Consider the following 17,734-nt stretch of genomic DNA (forward strand, 5'->3'; position numbering starts at 1 on the left):
GCATCCCTTCCAGCCACTTACACTGGCTTGGTCCACCCCAATGCCCACAGCCATTTTCGAGCTCATTCTCTCTCTCCATCCTTTGCTGACCCAGAGGAGAACCTGGACTGATGCCTTGGGGACCTGCTTTCTCCCGCCTTTTGAAGGGAATGTTTGTGACTGGCTTAGCGGGACCGCGGGGAGCCTGTGTCCCTCCCGCTGTGCTGTGGCTCCCCCTGGAGGTCTCCAGAAGCTCTGCGTCCCCATCTCCCGTGCCTCACACCCTGTCTCTAGTAACAAACGTCCCCGACCCTGGGAAAACAGGTGGAAGTCCCAGCCCGGGGGGTTAGGTGAGAACTCAGTGGTGACACGCGATGGGGAATGCACCACTGGAAAGCACTCTGGTGTTCTGAAGTGGGAACGTGAGTAAGAGCGGGCTTCCTAAACGCTCGCGACGGGAGGCCAGGGAGACGGAGCACACCCACTCTTTCTTGGATGGTCAGGAATGGCTTCGAAGCGGGCCACCGACACTTGAGTTCGGAAGGATAAGCAGGAGGTCGGCAGGGAGGCAGGGAGCAGTGTGAGAGCAGGTCCAAAGAGGACGATGCAGCAGGTCCTCGGCAGAGCTGGGCTCCAGAGGCCTGGCGAAGAGCGGCGGGAGCAAAGCCAACGGGAAGCCAGAGACCAGACCAAAGGCTTTTGCACGTTATCCTAAAGGCAGTTGGGAGCTGTGGACCAAGTGAATCACGAGAGACCCCTCGTGGGGTAAGGCTCTGATGAACGCGCTCGTTCTGGAGCATAAGCGACTCATGCGCTCTCAGGTGCCGCCGGGTCAGGCACAAAGCAGGAGGCGGGAGCCCTGTGTTCCGAGGACGCATGCCGGACACCACTGTGGGTGTGCCTGGCCTTTGTGTTACAAAAAAAAAAAAAAATCCTTAGTACAGATCTTGGAGCACGAAGGGGACGTCTCTCCGTTTCTGTCTTTTCACCCGCTGGGGGCCGGCTTTGTCACCTGATGTCTTCAGACACTGTCCCTGGCCTGCGGCTGGGTCGGTTTTGGGGGAAATGGCGCCCTCTAGAGGAAGGCGCGGGTGTGCTGGGGGCACTGGAGGCCTGTTCCAGAGCTGGGTCCTGCTCCCTTCCCCAGAGTGGGAGCCAGGGCCGGGCCAGTGCAGGAGGCGGGGTGGGGGGGGGTGAGGAGGGTGGGGGCAGATTGGCGGATTGTTTACCCGCTTCCTACTCCGGCCCCCTCGCAGAACAAAGCGGCCTGGCTGTGGGAGGTGGCCCAACAGCTGGGAGCAGCTGGAGGAGGCCGGGAGAAGGCTGGCAGCAGCAGGCACGCAGCTGGAGGCGGCAATCACAGCAGCCCTCGCCAGCAGCCCAGATCTCCAGCGCCATGAATCTGAAAGCTCCAGGCCCTGTCCTCTGCGGCTCAGCTGTGATCCTCTCTCTACGGGGCACCACGGAGGCACTTCCCGAGACCCTGGGACCCATGGTGGTGCGCCTGGGGGGTCCCAGAAACAGTTGCTGTAATTAAAATGTTCCGGGGCGCCTGGCTGGCTCCATCCCGGGAGCGTGCAACCCTTGATCTCAGGGTTGTGAATTCAGGCCCACGTTGGGTGTGGAGCCTACTTAAAAAAAAAAAAATAAAAAAAGGTTTGGGCCAAGAGACAGAAGACCGGTTCTGGTTCCACCTCTACCACTAATCTGCTTGGGACAAATCTCAGAGCCGATTCTAACGATTTGTACTTAGTTCATGGTGTGAGGGTCAAATTACATGTTTTAAGAACTGTGACGTGATATAGAACCCCAGACTACTGTTTTGGGGATGAGAAGCAAGCCTTCCCTTGGGCCCCAAGAACCTCCATTCCTCAAGACAGGTGGAATCTTTCCTCAGCACCAACAGAGCTGGGACTCTGGGGCAGATGCCCTGAAGGTCACCGTGGGAAGGGCGGAGACCGCAGATGCAGAGTGGGTGAGCATCCGGTCCTCCAAGAGTGTGGGTGAGGGGTACAGACCGTCCTTCACCTCCGTCTGTCTACGGAATTTTGGCAAAGTGCTTGCCCATCCTGCCCGTGAACCCCTCCAGGGACAGAGCACTGCCTACTTCTAGAGAAGCTCTGCATGTCCTGATTGTTGCGTTGTTCTTTGTCATATCAGTCTGGGATCTTTCCTCCTGTGGTGTAAGCTCATTGGTGGTTTCTCTTAGCTCTCAAAGACCAAGTCCAAACCCTCGTTCATGGGACAGCACTTCAAACCAAATACTTGCACACAGCCACTCGTACCCCTCAGATCGCCTCTTCTCCCAGCTAACTTCCCCGTTTCCTTTAGCCGTTTCTTGCATGATCTGGTTTTGATTGTCCTTGGAGACGCAAAACAGCTGGTACAGGATAAGCAGATCTGAGCACGATCAACAGCCTCCTTATTCTGCATAAATGAATTCGCCTGAAGTAGCTTGAAATAGCATTGCCTTTTTGGCAACCAAAATGCATCGCATCTTTCCAATCCAGAATTGCTCAGGTAAGTTTTAGACCCCAGTACATACACATACACATACACATACACATACGCAGTAATTATCTTTTTTGTTAAAGCTCCTCTGGCTCCGTTTGGATCCTGATCCTGCCCAGACCTTGCATTTCTGATCCAGCCCTGCTCTGGGTCACCCACGTGATGGACGGCCTTGTGTTCTGGGGTTTCGAATAAAGTAATGTTGCAGACACTGAATGGGGTAAGGCCAGAGATAAAGCTCTCTGGTACGTCACTAGAAAATAGAAAATGATCCACTCACTAGTACCACTGATTTTTGTATGTTTCAGGCCCCAGGATCAGAGTAGCTGTTCTTTTTTCTCGGTCTCAGCCCCAAGGACATAAGAGATCTTGTCAAAAACCTTGCATGGAGACACTTTCTCTATTGCTTTCTCTGACTTGTCCATGTAGTAACCTTGTCCAGGAAGGCAGTTAGGTTCCCTGATGGGACTTGTTCTGGGTAACACCCCTTGCTGGGTCCTACAGCCTTCCCCCAACCTGCCCAAATACTTGCAATTTTTTTTTTTTAAGGTTTATTTATTTGCAAGAGAGAGAGAGAGGGAGAAAGAGATTGTCAAGCGACTCCCTGCTGAATGTGGAGGCCAGCCTCTCGACCCTGAGATCAAGACCTGATCCGAAATCAGGAGTCGGGCACTTAGCTTACTGAGCCAGCCAGGCACCCCCAAGTACTTGCAGTCTTAATGCTCTGTTCTAGAAACTTGCCGAGGGTCAACATCTTACCTGTTTGTCTGCAGTTTATGAAATGTATCTTGTTTTTCTCTTTGGATATTAAAATTAGGTTCACTCATCCACAACATTCCAGCACTTTCTCTGTCCGTTAATAGTTCCTCCAATCTCTCAGAGGTTTCACATCTTTTCCAGTTTGTGGATCAGATGCGAAGGCAGACTAATAGGTAAACTTTAAAATGGTATAGAGCGTGGAGCGTCTGGGTGGCTCAGTGGGTTAAGCCTCTGCCTTCGGCTCAGGTCATGGTTCCAGGGTCCTGGGATTGAGCCCCACGTCGGGCTCTCTGCTTGGCGGGGAGCCTGCTCCCTCCTCTCTCTCTGCCTGCCTCTCTGCCTACTTGTGATCTCTGTCTGTCAAATAAATAAATAAAACCTTTTAAAAAATGGTACAGAGATGCAGGTGCTGTGCATTTTTTTTTTTTTTAATATTACTACTACTACTGAGTTTTGAATGGGGCTTTCCTTGGGTTCTAAATACCAATTGTTCCCCTTTGCTCCCAAGTAGCTAAGGGTATTGGGAAGTGGACGACATCCAGGTCTGGCCGAGTGGTCTCACTCCAACAGAAGTTCCAGGTGGGTAGAGGCTGGCCGAACAGGCTCCTGGTTACCTCTGAGCATTCCGGGACTCTTGTCCGTTGCCAGTCGCCGGTCTAGGGTCTACTTGGATCGGTGTTTGAATGCACCCAGATAGTTTCGTGTTCCAGGTGTCAGGTCGGTCGTGGGGAAGACGGGGTAAGGGAGCAGTGTGAGGGATAAAATGCAATGGTTCAGATTTTTTTGGAACAGAGAATGTGATGAACCTCTTTGTTCTCCAAGGACCGAATGCCCCTGAGGTCACCCTCCTCCTTCCCAGAAGGTCTGGCCTCCAGAGCCAGAATCCCAGGGTTCCAGTGATTGAAATCCTTTCTCTGCTGGAAAAGCTCAAGTCCTTGGGCCGGGGTGCCGGCCCCTTGTAGGAAGCGAGCGGTCTCCTATCTCCGAGCCTCTCCCCTTTCTTCTCTCAGGACAAACAGCAATCCTGAATCGGAGCGCGTGCTAACTGATACACGCGAACTTTCCTACTTTACCCCGTCAAGGCGACTTTCCCGGTGACCCGGCAGTCCCCGAGTCCCCGGGGAAACGTCCCTGCACCCGCACCGTCAGGAGGCCTCGCTGTGGGGTTCTCCACCGTGGCTCAGTTGTTTTTGCTCGGGTCCCATCTGTGCTCTTCCCAGAGCCACCGACCCAGACCGAGCCCCCGCTGTGATGCGAATAGATGATAGTGATGGTGACGGTAGAGGGTTAGGAGTAATCACCGTAAGACATGGTGAAATGGACTGGGTGCTCAGAGGACATCTCCAGGGGTAGAAGGATGGGCGGTTTCTGCTGTTTCCTGAGCCAGATGAGTATCTTGGTGTCACCAATGAGTACGGACTCGGGGCTGGGAGAAAAGTGAGTAAATGAAGGGTTTGTGTGTTTTAAGGGGGGTTGGCCTGGAACGACTTCAACAGGATCGTCTTTCTTGCTCTGCCATTCATGAGGGAGGGGAGGGACCCTATTTCAGGAGGAGAGGGCATCACAGAGCTGGCCTTACGGGGACTAGAGACCGGTAGAGCCCTCTCTTCTGGGCCCACCTTCAAGGCGCTGTGAGCTGATTACGACCCAGTCTTTTCTGCGTCTCCCAAGAGTCGCAAGGATCAGACTGCGGTGCGAGCACTGGCTCACTGAACGAGTCCCGCTCACTGGGCTGCGGGTCCTCGGGGAGCAACGACGAGGCCATTCTTGTCGACCCCCCGGGGTCTTGCGCGGCGCTGGGCATTCAGCAGGCGCTCATAAATCTTGGCTACTGGTAAGGACCAGTCAGTGGCACCAAACGCACGTGACTTCCTCCTTCGTGTTGGGGGGTGGCCAGGAGTCGGCTGGGTTTCTGCTGTAACCTGCGTTACGCTGTCTTGCTCCCTCCAGATGACATCAGTCGCCAAGGTGTATTACAGTCAGACCACGCAGACGGAGAGCCGGCCCCTCGTGGGCCCGGCGGTCCGACGGCGCCGAGTCCTGACCAAGGACGGCCGCAGCAACGTGAGGATGGAGCACATTGCCGACAAGCGCTTCCTCTACCTCAAGGACCTGTGGACCACGTTCATCGACATGCAGTGGCGGTACAAGCTGCTGCTCTTCTCGGCGACCTTCGCGGGCACCTGGTTCCTCTTTGGCGTGGTGTGGTACCTGGTCGCAGTGGCCCATGGGGACCTGCTGGAGCTGGGCCCCCCCGCCAACCACACCCCCTGCGTGGTCCAGGTGCACACGCTCACCGGGGCCTTCCTCTTCTCCCTCGAATCGCAGACCACCATCGGCTACGGCTTCCGCTACATCAGCGAGGAGTGCCCGCTGGCCATCGTGCTCCTGATCGCGCAGCTGGTGCTCACCACCATCCTGGAGATCTTCATCACGGGCACCTTCCTGGCCAAGATCGCCCGGCCCAAGAAGCGGGCGGAGACCATCCGGTTCAGCCAGCACGCCGTGGTCGCCGCGCACGACGGGAAGCCCTGCCTCATGATCCGCGTCGCCAACATGCGCAAGAGCCTCCTCATCGGCTGCCAGGTGACAGGCAAACTGCTGCAGACCCACCAGACCAAAGAGGGTGAGAACATCCGGCTCAACCAGGTCAACGTGACGTTCCAGGTGGACACCGCCTCGGACAGCCCGTTCCTCATTCTGCCGCTGACGTTCTACCACGTGGTGGATGAGAGCAGTCCCCTGAAGGACCTGCCCCTTCGCAGCGGCGAGGGCGACTTCGAGCTGGTGCTGATTCTCAGCGGGACGGTGGAGTCCACCAGTGCCACCTGCCAGGTGCGCACCTCCTACCTGCCGGAGGAGATCCTCTGGGGCTACGAGTTCACACCTGCCATCTCGCTGTCAGCCAGCGGCAAGTACATAGCGGACTTCAGCCTTTTCGACCAAGTAGTGAAAGTGGCCCCTCCCAGTGGCCTCCGTGACAGCACCACGCGCTACGGAGACCCGGAGAAGCTCAAGTTGGAGGAGTCGCTGCGGGAGCAAGCGGAGAAGGAGGGCAGCGCCCTTAGCGTGCGCATCAGCAACGTCTGATGGCGGCTTCCCACCTCCCCATCCCTCTGGTCTCTCCGCTGTTGGCATCCTGGGTGAGGGCTGCTACCCGAGCTCACTGGAGAGTCCCCGAAGCACCCATCCTCCACTCCCTCTGCTTTAACCTGGTGGCCTGCGGCTAGGCGAGGCCAACTGGAGTCCGAGCTGTCCTTCCATCGTCCCCTTCACCTCCCCCACTCCCGCCCGACGCACAACTCCCTGACGACAGGCTGGGGGAAGGACAGGGAAGATTAGGCTGAAGTGGCTTGAGTGCCTCAGCCATGCTTGGAGACTCACATTAGGAGGGCCGTTCCAGGTGGATGGATAGACTCCCCCCACCTCCTGCCACCGCCACCGTCCAGTTTGGTGGCTTGAGGCTGGAACCCCCAACCACCTCTAATTTCCCACCCAGCTGGTTCCCTAAGGCAAGACTCTGATAGTCCTTTCGGGGTCTGTGCCTTAGAAAGATCGGAATCTGGAATTCATTTATCCTGGGTTCGCTACCAAGCCCTGTTGAGAGAAGTCAGGGTTTTTCATAGGGGGTTTATTTCTGCTGGTAAATTTGGACGATAATCTAGCGCCCTGGTCACCGGTTTTCCTCTTTCCATTCTCTCAAGTGGACCCTCTCTTCCAATACCCAGTTCTTTCACAGCCGCCTCTGCTCCCAGAGAACTGAGGCTGACCCAGGACACCTGAACCGGTCACACCACACCTGCACCCATCCCGGAATCTGAACTCTCGATGTGGAGGGACTAGTGCAGGACTCTTGTCCAAGACCTTGACCCTACTCTGCACACAGCCCTGGATTTGTTTCCCTGCGACCTGTGGATGGGTTGAGCCTTGCCAGTATGTTCCCAGGTCCCACAGAAAGGTCTGGAAATGATGTTCCAGATACTTACAGGGCCCAGATTCCCTAGGAAAGTGACATCAACCCCACCATGCAGGAGGAGTAAATTCTCAGGTTTCCAGACTGCTGTATGGAGCCTCTGGGAGTTAGGGCTTTGTTAGGGCTTGGAGCAGGGCAGAACTCTGTGGCCGGCAGACACCATCCCCCCATCACTCCTGCCTGTGGCCCTCTGACAATGTCAGCTAGCTTATCAGGCAACGCTGGGAGGGAAGGAGACCATGCCTCCTGATCAAATAACCAGGGTCTCCCTTAGCCATTCCCGAGACTTGGGCTAAAGTGGGCACCAGCCCCATCTCCACTCTCCTCTGCCACAAAGCTACCTTCAGGGGAGTTAAAGGGACACTTTAGGAGACCAAGCTGTTCCTTGTTCCCTGCTGGGGGCTGTGGGAGGGGCCAAGAAGGGAGAAGGGGCCCCAGAACTTTCTCTAAATCCCCAAAAGTTTCTCCCCAAATCCCAAGAGTGCCTCCTGGTCTCATTTAGGTACAAGAAACTGTGCCCCCTTGCCCCCATGGGGGCCGGGCATAGAGTCCCCTGAACGAGTCAAGTGGCAGCTTGTTCGGGAGGACCCGGGTCAGTTGTTACAAGCTACACGCTTCCCCAGAATGTGCACGTGCGTCTGCGTGCAGAGCTTTACAGAGAAACCTCACGGTTCTGAGGCTGGACCCACGGTCACCACAGGATCCGCGTAAGACCCTCTTACGTGCATCTTTCCTCGAACTTGGCTAACCACAACTTGAAAACTGAAGATCCTGCATTCTTCACGGACCGCAAACCCCACCAACAGTCCCTGGCTCTCAAGAAAACCAGAACCAGAAAAACTTGAAAATCCGACACAGAAGAACAGAAGGCAAAGAGCCAGTTTCTAGGCTCTCAAGTTTATTCAACGTCAGACTTACCTTCTTCCCACGTGCAAAGGCCCAGAGTACTGGACTGTGGGTGTGTGTGCGCGCACACGCTTCTCACCCAACAGCAAGCTATCTTCCACTAGTCTCTTCCGCATACAGCCGCGTCCCTCTTGAGGGTCACCCTCTCTCCCTCGTCCCCTGCTGTCCGCTCTAGGTCCCAGACGCTGCTCAGATTCTTGCGTAACAGAATGAGGACATCTTCTGACTTAACCTTTTTGCTTCTCCTCTGGGACCCCAGACTTTGCTCTAAGCTGCACTTTAAGTCACACTGTCCTTTTAACACAGCCTCGCTGACTCTCCCATACGCCTTCCCAGAAAACTGCGCCCCCCCACCCCCAACCAGCAGTTTACACTATGGCCTCTTCCTCGGAGCTGAAACCCTTCTTCGGGCTATGAGACAAGCTTGAGAAGCAGCCGGGTCTGGGGTCCCCTGGCCCCGCCAACCATAGACTTCGAATGGCAGGAGCCCTAAGCACCGATGTTAGCGGGGAGATGCCACATGGGCAAAACCACCAATGGGGGAGGGTACTCAGGGTGTGACGATGACACAGGGCACTGCTGAGGGACCCAGTGAAATCGATGAATCCAGTCTCCCTTGGACCAGCTGCCGAGACCTGGGTGGAGGCTCAGGAAGTAGGACGTGGTGCGAATGGAAGGCTGACCTAGGGAGAAAGAGACACAGAGATAATATATACGTGGAGAGATGTACGATGTATATAGATGTGTTTAGGTCAAATATCCTGAATGTATGGAAAGGAGATGTCAGCGTGGGGGCAGACATCCTGCTCTGGTTTGGGGGTAGGACTCCCCCGATTTCCAGACTTTTGACCAGTGATCCTGGTTTCGAGATGGAAGTGAGACAGCCGAGGAGGCTTTCGGGTTTGATGATGGGAGAGGGAGGCAGGGAAGCCGCTCTTCGGAAGCGAGGAGATGCCCGCTGAGGCTTCTGAGAAGCCCCGCGGGCTGAGGTCCAGGAGGAGGGAGACAGGAAGGGGGTGGCTGCTGGGGCCACAGGCATATGGAACCCACTTATGCTGTGTGCTGCACCCGGCCGTGTCCTGTCACTGTAGCACTTTTTTTGTTCTGTTTTGTTTTAAAATAAAAGCACCTTCTGTGTCCTTTTCTTGAAGTACGCTGTATGTGCCCTTCCTGCACAGGGCCGGGGGGCCACAGCAGCTTCAGCCTGCTACGGGAAGTCCCACCGGGAGCTGACCTCTTCGGTGCGTGGGGGGCACTGACGGGACGCCACGACCTCAGCCTCCAAACATCAGCACGGCAAGGGTGTGGGGCTCAGGACGGGCCCAAGGCCAAGACCCAGCCCTCTGTGCGCGGCTGCAGGCTGCCCAGATGCTCTCTAGGCCAGCAGAGCCCCAGTCCTGGCACTGGGCGTGGGGGTAAGGGGACGCGTGGCAAACAGGAGAAGGGGGCTAGCGGCTGCCCCGGGGGGAGGGGGCAGCTCCGTGAGAATCTTCTGGAATCCTGACTCTGCTCCACTGCATTATCCACCACCCATCTCTGCCAGCTGGTGAGACCATCCGGGGGCTTCCCCATAAGGCCTGGGCAGAGAAAAGCCGCCAGCTGTAACACTGCTCTAAGTCGGGGACACGGCCCCCTCCCCAAGGCTGCTACCCTGGTCCATTCCCCTGCTGTTGAACCTAGTTTCTTTGCAGCAGGTGACGTGTCCCCCCTTGCTGTGGATAAACAGCTCGGTCACGGCCAGCTCTCCTGAAGCACAACTGTCCAGGGGCGGCTTTTCCAGTCGCCGCATTAAAGACTAAACGAGGTCAAACTTACCTAGTCAAACAAGACCAGGAGCTTGTTTGGTTTCTTTTATTTAATTTTAGTCTTTTCAGAATAAGCTACTGAATAAAATGGACGAATCTCTGTGCTTTACTCCAGCTTCTTTTGGAAATCGAAGCCAACCTAGTGTTCGGGCCTGAACCCGCAGGCCTGTCTGCGGAAGCGAAGGGTGGAGGGAGGCTGCGCTGCGGGGGCTGGACGGGGCCCGGCCCTGCCCCTTCCCCGCGGTCACCCCTCCCTCCCTCAGTACCGCAGCCCCTCATCCACCTTAGGATCCTGTAGCAAATACCCTTCACACTTGGGTTTTAAAGGATTAAAAAAAAAGAAGAAGAAGAAGTTAAGACTCAGAAATCTGGACATTGGCTCAGCTCCGTCCAGGAAAGTTAAGTTGTTTGGGATGCTGGGCAACGCTCCTCTCAGCCAGCGAGTCAGCGCCCAAGTTCCCTTCCATGCTGCTGCGCAGAGACATTCCTTACGTATCCTTGAGGCTCTCCAGAACTATTCGCTTCACAGTGGGGCCTTGTGCCCCAACATTCGAAGAAAGGGATCTCTCTTATCTCTCTTCTACTCTGGTCCATCACTTCCCCAAAAAAGATCCGGTGGCCCGTATCCAGTCCTGAGTCCTCTCCGACAAGGGGTAACACATCCCAGAGTCTCTGACCCCTGCTCCCCAGAACTGGAAGGACAGAGGGAGGTGGAAGGAGAGACTTAACTACAACGTTTAGGAAACACTAACTGAGGGCTGGGTCACAAGACATCTGAGATACAAGACATACCATACACACAGCCCCCCCTAAACTTCCAAGAAACTTGCAAACCTGTGAGGAAAACAAGATACAGTAACAAGTCGCACACACTAAGGGCCCGATAAGGGCCCGATACACCGACCTAGGAGACGCCTCTGAACAATACCTCCCAGGGACAGGCACTAGGCCAGGCAAGGTATCGATCTACAAGGTCTGGTTAGAACACAAGATCGGCAGATGCGGAGTTCCTGCTCCGCGGGAGGTACCTCTCCACTGAGAAGGAAACAGGAGTGAGGACGCGCGCGGCACGGGCCTGGCACCTGCTGGTCTCCTGCGCGACGCCTCACGGCTCGCGGGCCCCAGCCTCGCCCGCTCTACCCGCGCCCGTCGCACAGTCTCACCCCCAAGCGCCTGCTGATACCTGTGGCTGCGTCGCAGACCCACCTCCCGTGGCGCTTACCAGAGCGGCAGCTGTGCTTGTGGACTTGCTGGATGAATGTCTGTGTCGCTGGCTTGTTTAAGAGCCACGTGACTGGGACTCGTGTCAGCGCTCCGTCACCAGCAGAGCCTGACGCCTGCACGTACGTTGCTCAGCGGATGTCGCAGAAGCAAGGGAAGGGGGAGGAAAGGAACGTGTCTCCAGTTCACGCAGCCAGTACACAGGGGAGTGCGTACGTTTGTTAAATACCCGTAAAAGATTTAGGTAACATATTTCATAAGGCAGGACATAACTAACTGTCAAAGAGAGAGAGAGAGAGAACAGACAAGTAAGATCACGGTCGTGCAAGGAGAGATCATTTGACAGAGAGATTTGAGGTCTAGGGAGAGTCTGAGGAGCTGAGGTTGGAGGCCAGCATCAAAGCACAAGCAGCATGTAGGCAAGAGAGAGAGGAAGGATTCTCTGCGGCTGATAGAGCGTCAGAAGTACCGGAGGCAGAAAGCACGAGTGTATTATGTGAGGACGGGTCGTAACCCTAGAAGCGAGGGCTTTATAGGCGAACAGACTGAAAGGGCAGGGCCACGGAGGGACTGAATGCGAGGCTAAATGGTCGATTTTTTTTTTCTATAGGCAGCTGGGAGCCACCGAAGATATTTGAGGAAGGAGAGAATCTAATTAAAGTACTGTTTATGAATATCAACCTAGCAGGAGAATTGAGAGGCAGGAAACACTAAACCAGTTAAGAGACTTTCAAAAGCTTGGGGCGAAGGTAATCGCCAGAGACCCCTGGGTAGTGGACGTGGTCGGTATGGACTATTAAACGGAGCTGTTGAAGGTCTGGACCAAGGTATAGGACCCCGAGGATGAAAGGAATTAGGAATAGATTCCAAGCAAACTACAAAGCAGGAAACAGAAGCAAGATCTACAAAAACAAAATAAGGAAAGTGATTGACTCAGCCTGCACTACAGCAGAAAACAAGAGGGTACACTCCAAGAGCTAACAGGGGTGGCATTTAATGAAGGGATTCCTTACAAGGGTGCGGGCAGGGCTAATGAGCGGAGAGATGGTGAGGCTCCCAGGACCTTCCCGCCGCTGGAAAGCCTTTAGCAGTCTTAAACTTGGCAGGAAGTGGTGCGAGTTGTAGCCAAGGGAGGGGACTGTGGTTCCAGGGGAAGCGGTGGTCTCAGGCAGCAGGACTAAGCTTCGTCTCAGCTAGTGCCTCCCACTGGCCTGTTCTCATGGGGAGCTTGACGGCAGGGGAGACGGTGTGATGCCGCCCAGAACAGGGCAACAAAGGGAAGAGTAGATCTGGAAAGCTGAGGAGAGTGAAACAGTACAGTGACCCAGGTCAGGGCCCTCGGCGAGGATGCTGGGGACAAGCCATGCATGGGTGTGGCTGGATCTACCGGGGCAGAAGCCTGGAGGCGGCCGGTGGAAGGGGGACTGGGAAGGGGAAGGACTGTGTGTAGCAGCTCGAGAGGCACCGAGCAGCTGAGCCACGCGAAAACCTGCAGCTCTTTGGAGAGATGAGAAATGGAATCCCTGAACCCAGGGCAAAGAGCTCGGGGAGGGCTCCTTAAAGCCTGGAATACATCCGTCCCACCTAGAAACGGTAAGGAAGTCGGACCGCCCCGTCCAAGTTATTTTCCTGGACTCCAGGCCCTTCTTTGGTCCCACAACTACTTCCTCTATCCCACACCTTTGACCTCAGTGACCCAGCGCAGGTTTCATTAGCTGTTTCTGGTTTTCTTATCTGCTCCATTTGGTGCCTCCCATCCCTTTAATAGGTAATTACGCTCTACAGGGTCATTTGGTTGAGGCCTTTCTGCCACATTACCTAAACCAACCCGTCAGAGGACCCTTACTTAATCTTCAGACACCCTGCCCCCACATCGTCTGCTCTCTGGACTAAGCCTCGCTTGGCTATCATGGGCAGAGAGAAAAGTCAGGGCCAGAGTCCTAGTGAGAGCGGCGCTCAGAAAGAGTCCGACAAGAGATCAAATGAGAAGGGCGCAGAGAAGGAAATCAAAATTCATCATCAACATTTTGTTTACAGGTTAGCTGCGCAGCAGGCAGAACTGCTCTTCTGTTCCAGCTCTGCCGTTAGTTCATGATGTGACGTGGGGAAATTACTTCACCTCTGGAAATCCTGATTTCTTCATCTGAGAAGGCAGCAGGCAGCGTATCCTCCCTACGTGGAAAGTATTTAGCACAACGCCTGACACACTGCAGGCAAGTCCTCGGCAGAACTGGCTATTGGCAATCATCGCCAGCAGCACGGTGATGGGCTCTCACCGTACGTGTAGCTACTGCGCTGCAAAAAAAAACACAAAACAAAACAAAACAAAAAAACCAACAACAAAAACACACACACAAAAAACCAAAAACAACAACAACAAAAAACCCTGGAGTTAAAAGTAATTGCCGGGGTGCCAGGGTGGCTCAGTCATTGAGTGACTGCCTTTAGCTCAGGTCATGATCCCGGGTTCCTGGGATCAAGCCCCATGTCCCCGCTCTCTGCTTGGCAGGGAGCCTGCCTACCCCCCTCTCTCTGCCTGCTTGTGATCTCCCTCTCTCTGTCAAATAAATAAATAAATAAATAAATAAGATCTTTAAAAAAAGATAAAGCAAAGCAAAAGTAACTACCAACATGAGGCCTGTAGTTACACGAAGGCTTATGTAAGGGGAAAAAGATAGCGGAATATGAATATGGAACACATACGATTCACACGGTTCATCCGCAGGGTAAGAGTCAATCCTATGATGCATGAGGTGTGGGCGGGGGCTTGAGGGGGCCGTCCAGGGAGCTGCGTGTTGAGGCTGCAGGGAGTCATCTACGTCTTTATTCTAGCCAAGGAAGCTTCCCCTAGGAAGCCAGATCAATCCCTGAAACGAAGCCATCAGTCCTTGCTGAACACTTATAATGTGCCTATGACTGCAATAAATTATGAGTAACTGAAAAAAAAACTAAGGATAAGATATAATCCCTGACCTCAAGAACCCTACGACCTCCTGGAAAAGGTTATGAATGTCACTTACAATGATTAGGGCATTCACAGTTCTGCAGACTAAGAGCAGCCCCAGCCCGCAGGAGGGAAAGACCTAAGGGGCGGGAGTCCTTGGTGAGAAATTCAGGGAAGCCAGGGTAGGGGCGGGTGGGGGAGGGATCGGAGCTCGAGGTGGGGGAGGGACACCGGGGGACCGCCGGCCCGGGAGCTGGGAGCACTCCCAGGATGCCACTCTGCGGGGCCTCTGGTATCGTCCAACGTCTGCCCCACGCGTCCTGAACGCCCGCGGATGGGTGAGACAGACGCACGGGAAGGACGAGATCGCCTCCGAGTGTCCCAGAGAAAACCAGGAAAGAGAAACAAAAAAATCAGGTGTCCCAAGGCCCCGTGACAAATGCCGTACCGAAGCCCTGGGATGGCGGGCGGCACCGGACGGGCCAGGCAGCAGGCGGGGTCTTCCGTGGGAACGACCTTCCAGAGCGCGGAGCCCCGCCACCCCCGTGTGGCCACCCTCGGTGGAGGAGGCAGCGACGTCGCCCGGCGGATGAAAGCAGACGCTTTCGGGAGGGGCCCCGGGGCTGAGGCCCGCAGGGTCAGGTGCTGTGCGGGCCGGAAGGCAGCCGGGACACGAGGCCGAGCGAGCCCCGTGGCGGCGGCGAGGCGCGGGCACCGTTCCCGGCCTCCCCGCGCACCCGCCACCCGGGGCTGCCGGACAGGACAGCGGCCCCGCTCACCTCCGGTCTGGACACGGAGCTGCAGCTTCCGGTCCGGGCTCCGTCCCGAGCACGCGCGCGACCCGCACGCTCGGGCCGGCCCTCGAGCCCCGGCGACCGGCGACCGGCGACCGGCGACCGGCCAGCGTTCTCACTCTCGGGCCCCCGGGCCGGCGGACGCGGCTGGAAGCTCGCTCCGTCTCTGGCTCCGTCTCCGCGGGACGGAGCCGCGAAGCGGGAAGGACCCTCGTGCGAAGAGGACCGCCGCCCCGCTCCGCCGCAGACCCGCGGAGCCCCCCGGGCCCGTGGGCCACGCCTCCCGCGAGAGCCGGAAGTCCCGCCCCCGCCCGAGGAAGGAGGGGCGGCGACACAGCCAATCCGAAGGAAGGCCACCCCGGCCGGGCCACTGAGGGCGCGGCGCGGCCCCGCCCCCCGGAAGCGGGGCGGGGGCGGGGCTCTCTGCCGGAAGCGACCGTCCCGCGGCGGTTTCGGTTGGCGGCGCGCGGGCGGGAGATGCGCCGGCCGCCTGAGGCGCGGGCGCCGGGCGAGGGTCGCGGCTCGGACGGCGGCTCGGGGCTGGGGCCGAGCGGCGGGGGCGCCGGGCGGTCATGGGCCCGACCGAGCCCTGGGGCGAGTGGTTCCTGAGCCTGCGGGTGCCGCCCGCCGGCGTCTTCGGGGTGGCCTTCCTCGCGCGGGTGGCCCTGGTCTTCTACGGCGCCTTCCAGGACCGGACGCTGCGGGTGCGCTACACGGACGCGGACTACCCGGTGTTCACGGACGCCGCGCGCCTCGTCGCGCAGGGGCGCTCGCCCTACCTGCGGGCCACCTACCGCTACACGCCGCTGCTGGGCTGGCTGCTGGCGCCCGGCGTGCGCCTGGGCGAGCTCTTCGGGAAGTTTGTGTTCATCAGCGGCGACCTGCTCGCCGCCTTCCTGCTCTACCGCCTGCTGCGCCTCCGCGGGCTGGGCCGGCGCCGCGCCTGCGGCTACTGCGTCTTCTGGCTGCTCAACCCGCTGCCCATGGCGGTGTCCAGCCGCGGCAACGCCGACTCGCTGGTGGCGGCGCTGGTGCTGGCGGCGCTGTACCTGCTGGCGCGGGGGCAGGTGGCGGGCGCCGCCGTGGCCTACGGCGTCGCGGTGCACATGAAGCTGTACCCGGTGACCTACGCGCTGCCCATCGCCCTGCACCTGCTCCCGGAGCGCGGCGGCGGCGGCGGTGGCGGCGGCGGCGGCGGCCACCCGGGCCCCCGCCCGCGCCGCGGCTCCTTCCGGGCGCGCCTGGCCGAGTTCCTCGGGAGGCTGTGCAGCCGCGCCGTGCTGCTCTTCGTGGCGGTGGCCGGGCTCACGTTCGCCGCCCTGGGCGCCGGCTTCTACCGGAGGTACGGCTGGGAGTTCGTGGAGCACACCTACCTGTACCACCTGACGCGGCGGGACACGCGGCACAACTTCTCGCCCTACTTCTACATGCTCTACCTGACGGCCGAGAGCCCGTGGAGCCCCTCCCTGGGCATCGCCGCCTTCCTGCCGCAGTTCGTCCTGCTCTCCGCCGTGTCCTTCGCCTACTACCGGGACCTCGCCTTCTGTTGCTTCCTGCACACGGCCATTTTCGTGACTTTCAACAAAGTCTGCACCTCCCAGTATTTCCTCTGGTACCTCTGCCTGCTGCCGCTGGTGATGCCGCTCGTGCGAATCCCGTGGAAGCGAGCTGTGCTTCTCCTGATGCTCTGGTTCATAGGGCAGGCCTTGTGGCTGGCGCCGGCCTACGTCCTGGAGTTTCAGGGAAAGAACACGTTTCTGTTTATCTGGTTAGCTGGTTTGTTCTTCCTCCTTATCAACTGTTCCATCCTGATTCAAATAATTTCCCATTACAAGGAGGAACCCCCCGTGGAGAGAATCAAATACGACTGATAGGACTCCAGTTCCTCTGCCACTTCTGCGACAGGGTCATCGTCCTGAGCGGACCAGAAGAGAGCTTTGGGACACATTTGTGAACATCCTGTGCGCTCTAGTGAAGATTCAGTTTGGAGCACAAAACCCTAGTCCAGCGGGAATTAAAAGGAGTGGTTGCCTTTTATATAAAGCGGGCTCAGCGGTTGAGGTCTGCCTCTGTCCTAATCTCAGGAGTCTGTTCTCTGGGACATGATGGGAAGTAAAGGTTACTTGTTGAAAATGGGAAATCTGATTAAACTATCAGATGCTAAAATTAGCGTTTTTGTAGAAGAACAGAGGAATGGACTTAGAGACCTAAAGTCCAAGTCGGCATTCCTACCGGTTATACTGTGCTGCAGTCCGAAGCTGTCTTTTTAACCCCCACTTCTTCTTTTTTAAAGCTTTCCCAACAGCTGTGAGAACTCGTGGAACGTGCCTAAAGTTCAGCTTTTGGATGTCAAGTGTTAACCAATACCACCGGGCTGAGACTGGGAGAGTTCGTTCTGTATTAAAAGTGGGGGCTTAGAAAAAGAGTCCAAAGAATTTAAATTGTAATCATGTTTCATGTAGTTGTTTTATTTACTTCGTTTTTCAGCACTTAGTCTCAGTGGTATTAGACTACCATTTGGTTTTATACACGATTAAATTAAAGTTCACCCATCTTTAAACTTGAGTCAGTACATATTTCAAAATAGCATCTTGCTTTTGATGTTTGGAGTTCACAAACTACTAGGGACAGTTTAATGTTCTCTTATACCTCTTGTTTTTAATTTTCTGATTGCCTTTAGATATTTTTCATACAGAATTTAAGGTAATTGAGCGTCATCTGTGTTGTGAAAATGAAAATTAGGAGATTTTAAGTGATACAAAATTACGTCGTTAGTAAGACATTTCCCAGGTTAAAAATACCCCACTTGAAAAAAATGCATGGTGGAAATGGAGACCTGTGT

The 17,734-nt window shown here is 56.3% G+C and overlaps 2 protein-coding genes and 1 long non-coding RNA gene across 5 annotated transcripts in view; 2 read left to right on the forward strand and 1 right to left on the reverse strand.

The window, feature by feature from the left end:
- Positions 1-9,278, forward strand: part of KCNJ10 (potassium inwardly rectifying channel subfamily J member 10) — a 28,900-nt gene extending 19,622 nt beyond the window's left edge. Inside the window, exon 2 of the mRNA XM_004775831.3 lies at positions 5,200-9,278. Within this exon, the coding sequence (XP_004775888.1) occupies positions 5,200-6,339 (1,140 nt within the window). The 3' untranslated portion in view covers positions 6,340-9,278. The remainder of the gene's footprint in view (positions 1-5,199) is intronic.
- Positions 9,279-9,965: 687 nt separating this feature from the next.
- On the reverse strand, positions 9,966-15,207 carry LOC123393728. Of its 3 annotated transcripts, none has more exons than XR_006608532.1 (3): positions 14,878-15,207; positions 13,858-14,021; positions 9,966-13,444 (listed from the first exon to the last, which is right to left on the reverse strand). It is a non-coding gene; the product is annotated as an uncharacterized LOC123393728 (long non-coding RNA). The 3 variants fall into 3 exon arrangements; XR_006608531.1 differs by having other exon boundaries at positions 9,966-13,449; positions 14,878-15,205; XR_006608533.1 differs by lacking the exon at positions 14,878-15,207 and adding an exon at positions 14,547-14,871 and having other exon boundaries at positions 9,966-13,449.
- A 175-nt stretch (positions 15,208-15,382) lies between these two features.
- On the forward strand, positions 15,383-17,452 carry PIGM (phosphatidylinositol glycan anchor biosynthesis class M). The gene has a single exon (XM_004775968.3). The coding sequence runs from the start codon at positions 15,465-15,467 to the stop codon at positions 16,761-16,763; it is 1,299 nt and encodes a 432-aa protein (XP_004776025.3). The 5' UTR covers positions 15,383-15,464; the 3' UTR covers positions 16,764-17,452.
- The last annotated feature ends 282 nt before the right edge of the window (positions 17,453-17,734 follow it).

The sequence above is a fragment of the Mustela putorius genome, unplaced genomic scaffold (genome assembly GCF_011764305.1).
Source record: "Mustela putorius furo isolate JIRA1106 unplaced genomic scaffold, ASM1176430v1.1 tig00000997_pilon_pilon_pilon, whole genome shotgun sequence".
NCBI classification, from domain to species: domain Eukaryota; kingdom Metazoa; phylum Chordata; class Mammalia; order Carnivora; family Mustelidae; genus Mustela; species Mustela putorius.

Coding starts and splice junctions, on each gene's coding strand:
- PIGM (XM_004775968.3), top strand. CDS start 15,465: ATGGGCCCGACCGAGCCCTGGGGCGAGTGGTTCCTGAGCCTGCGGGTG.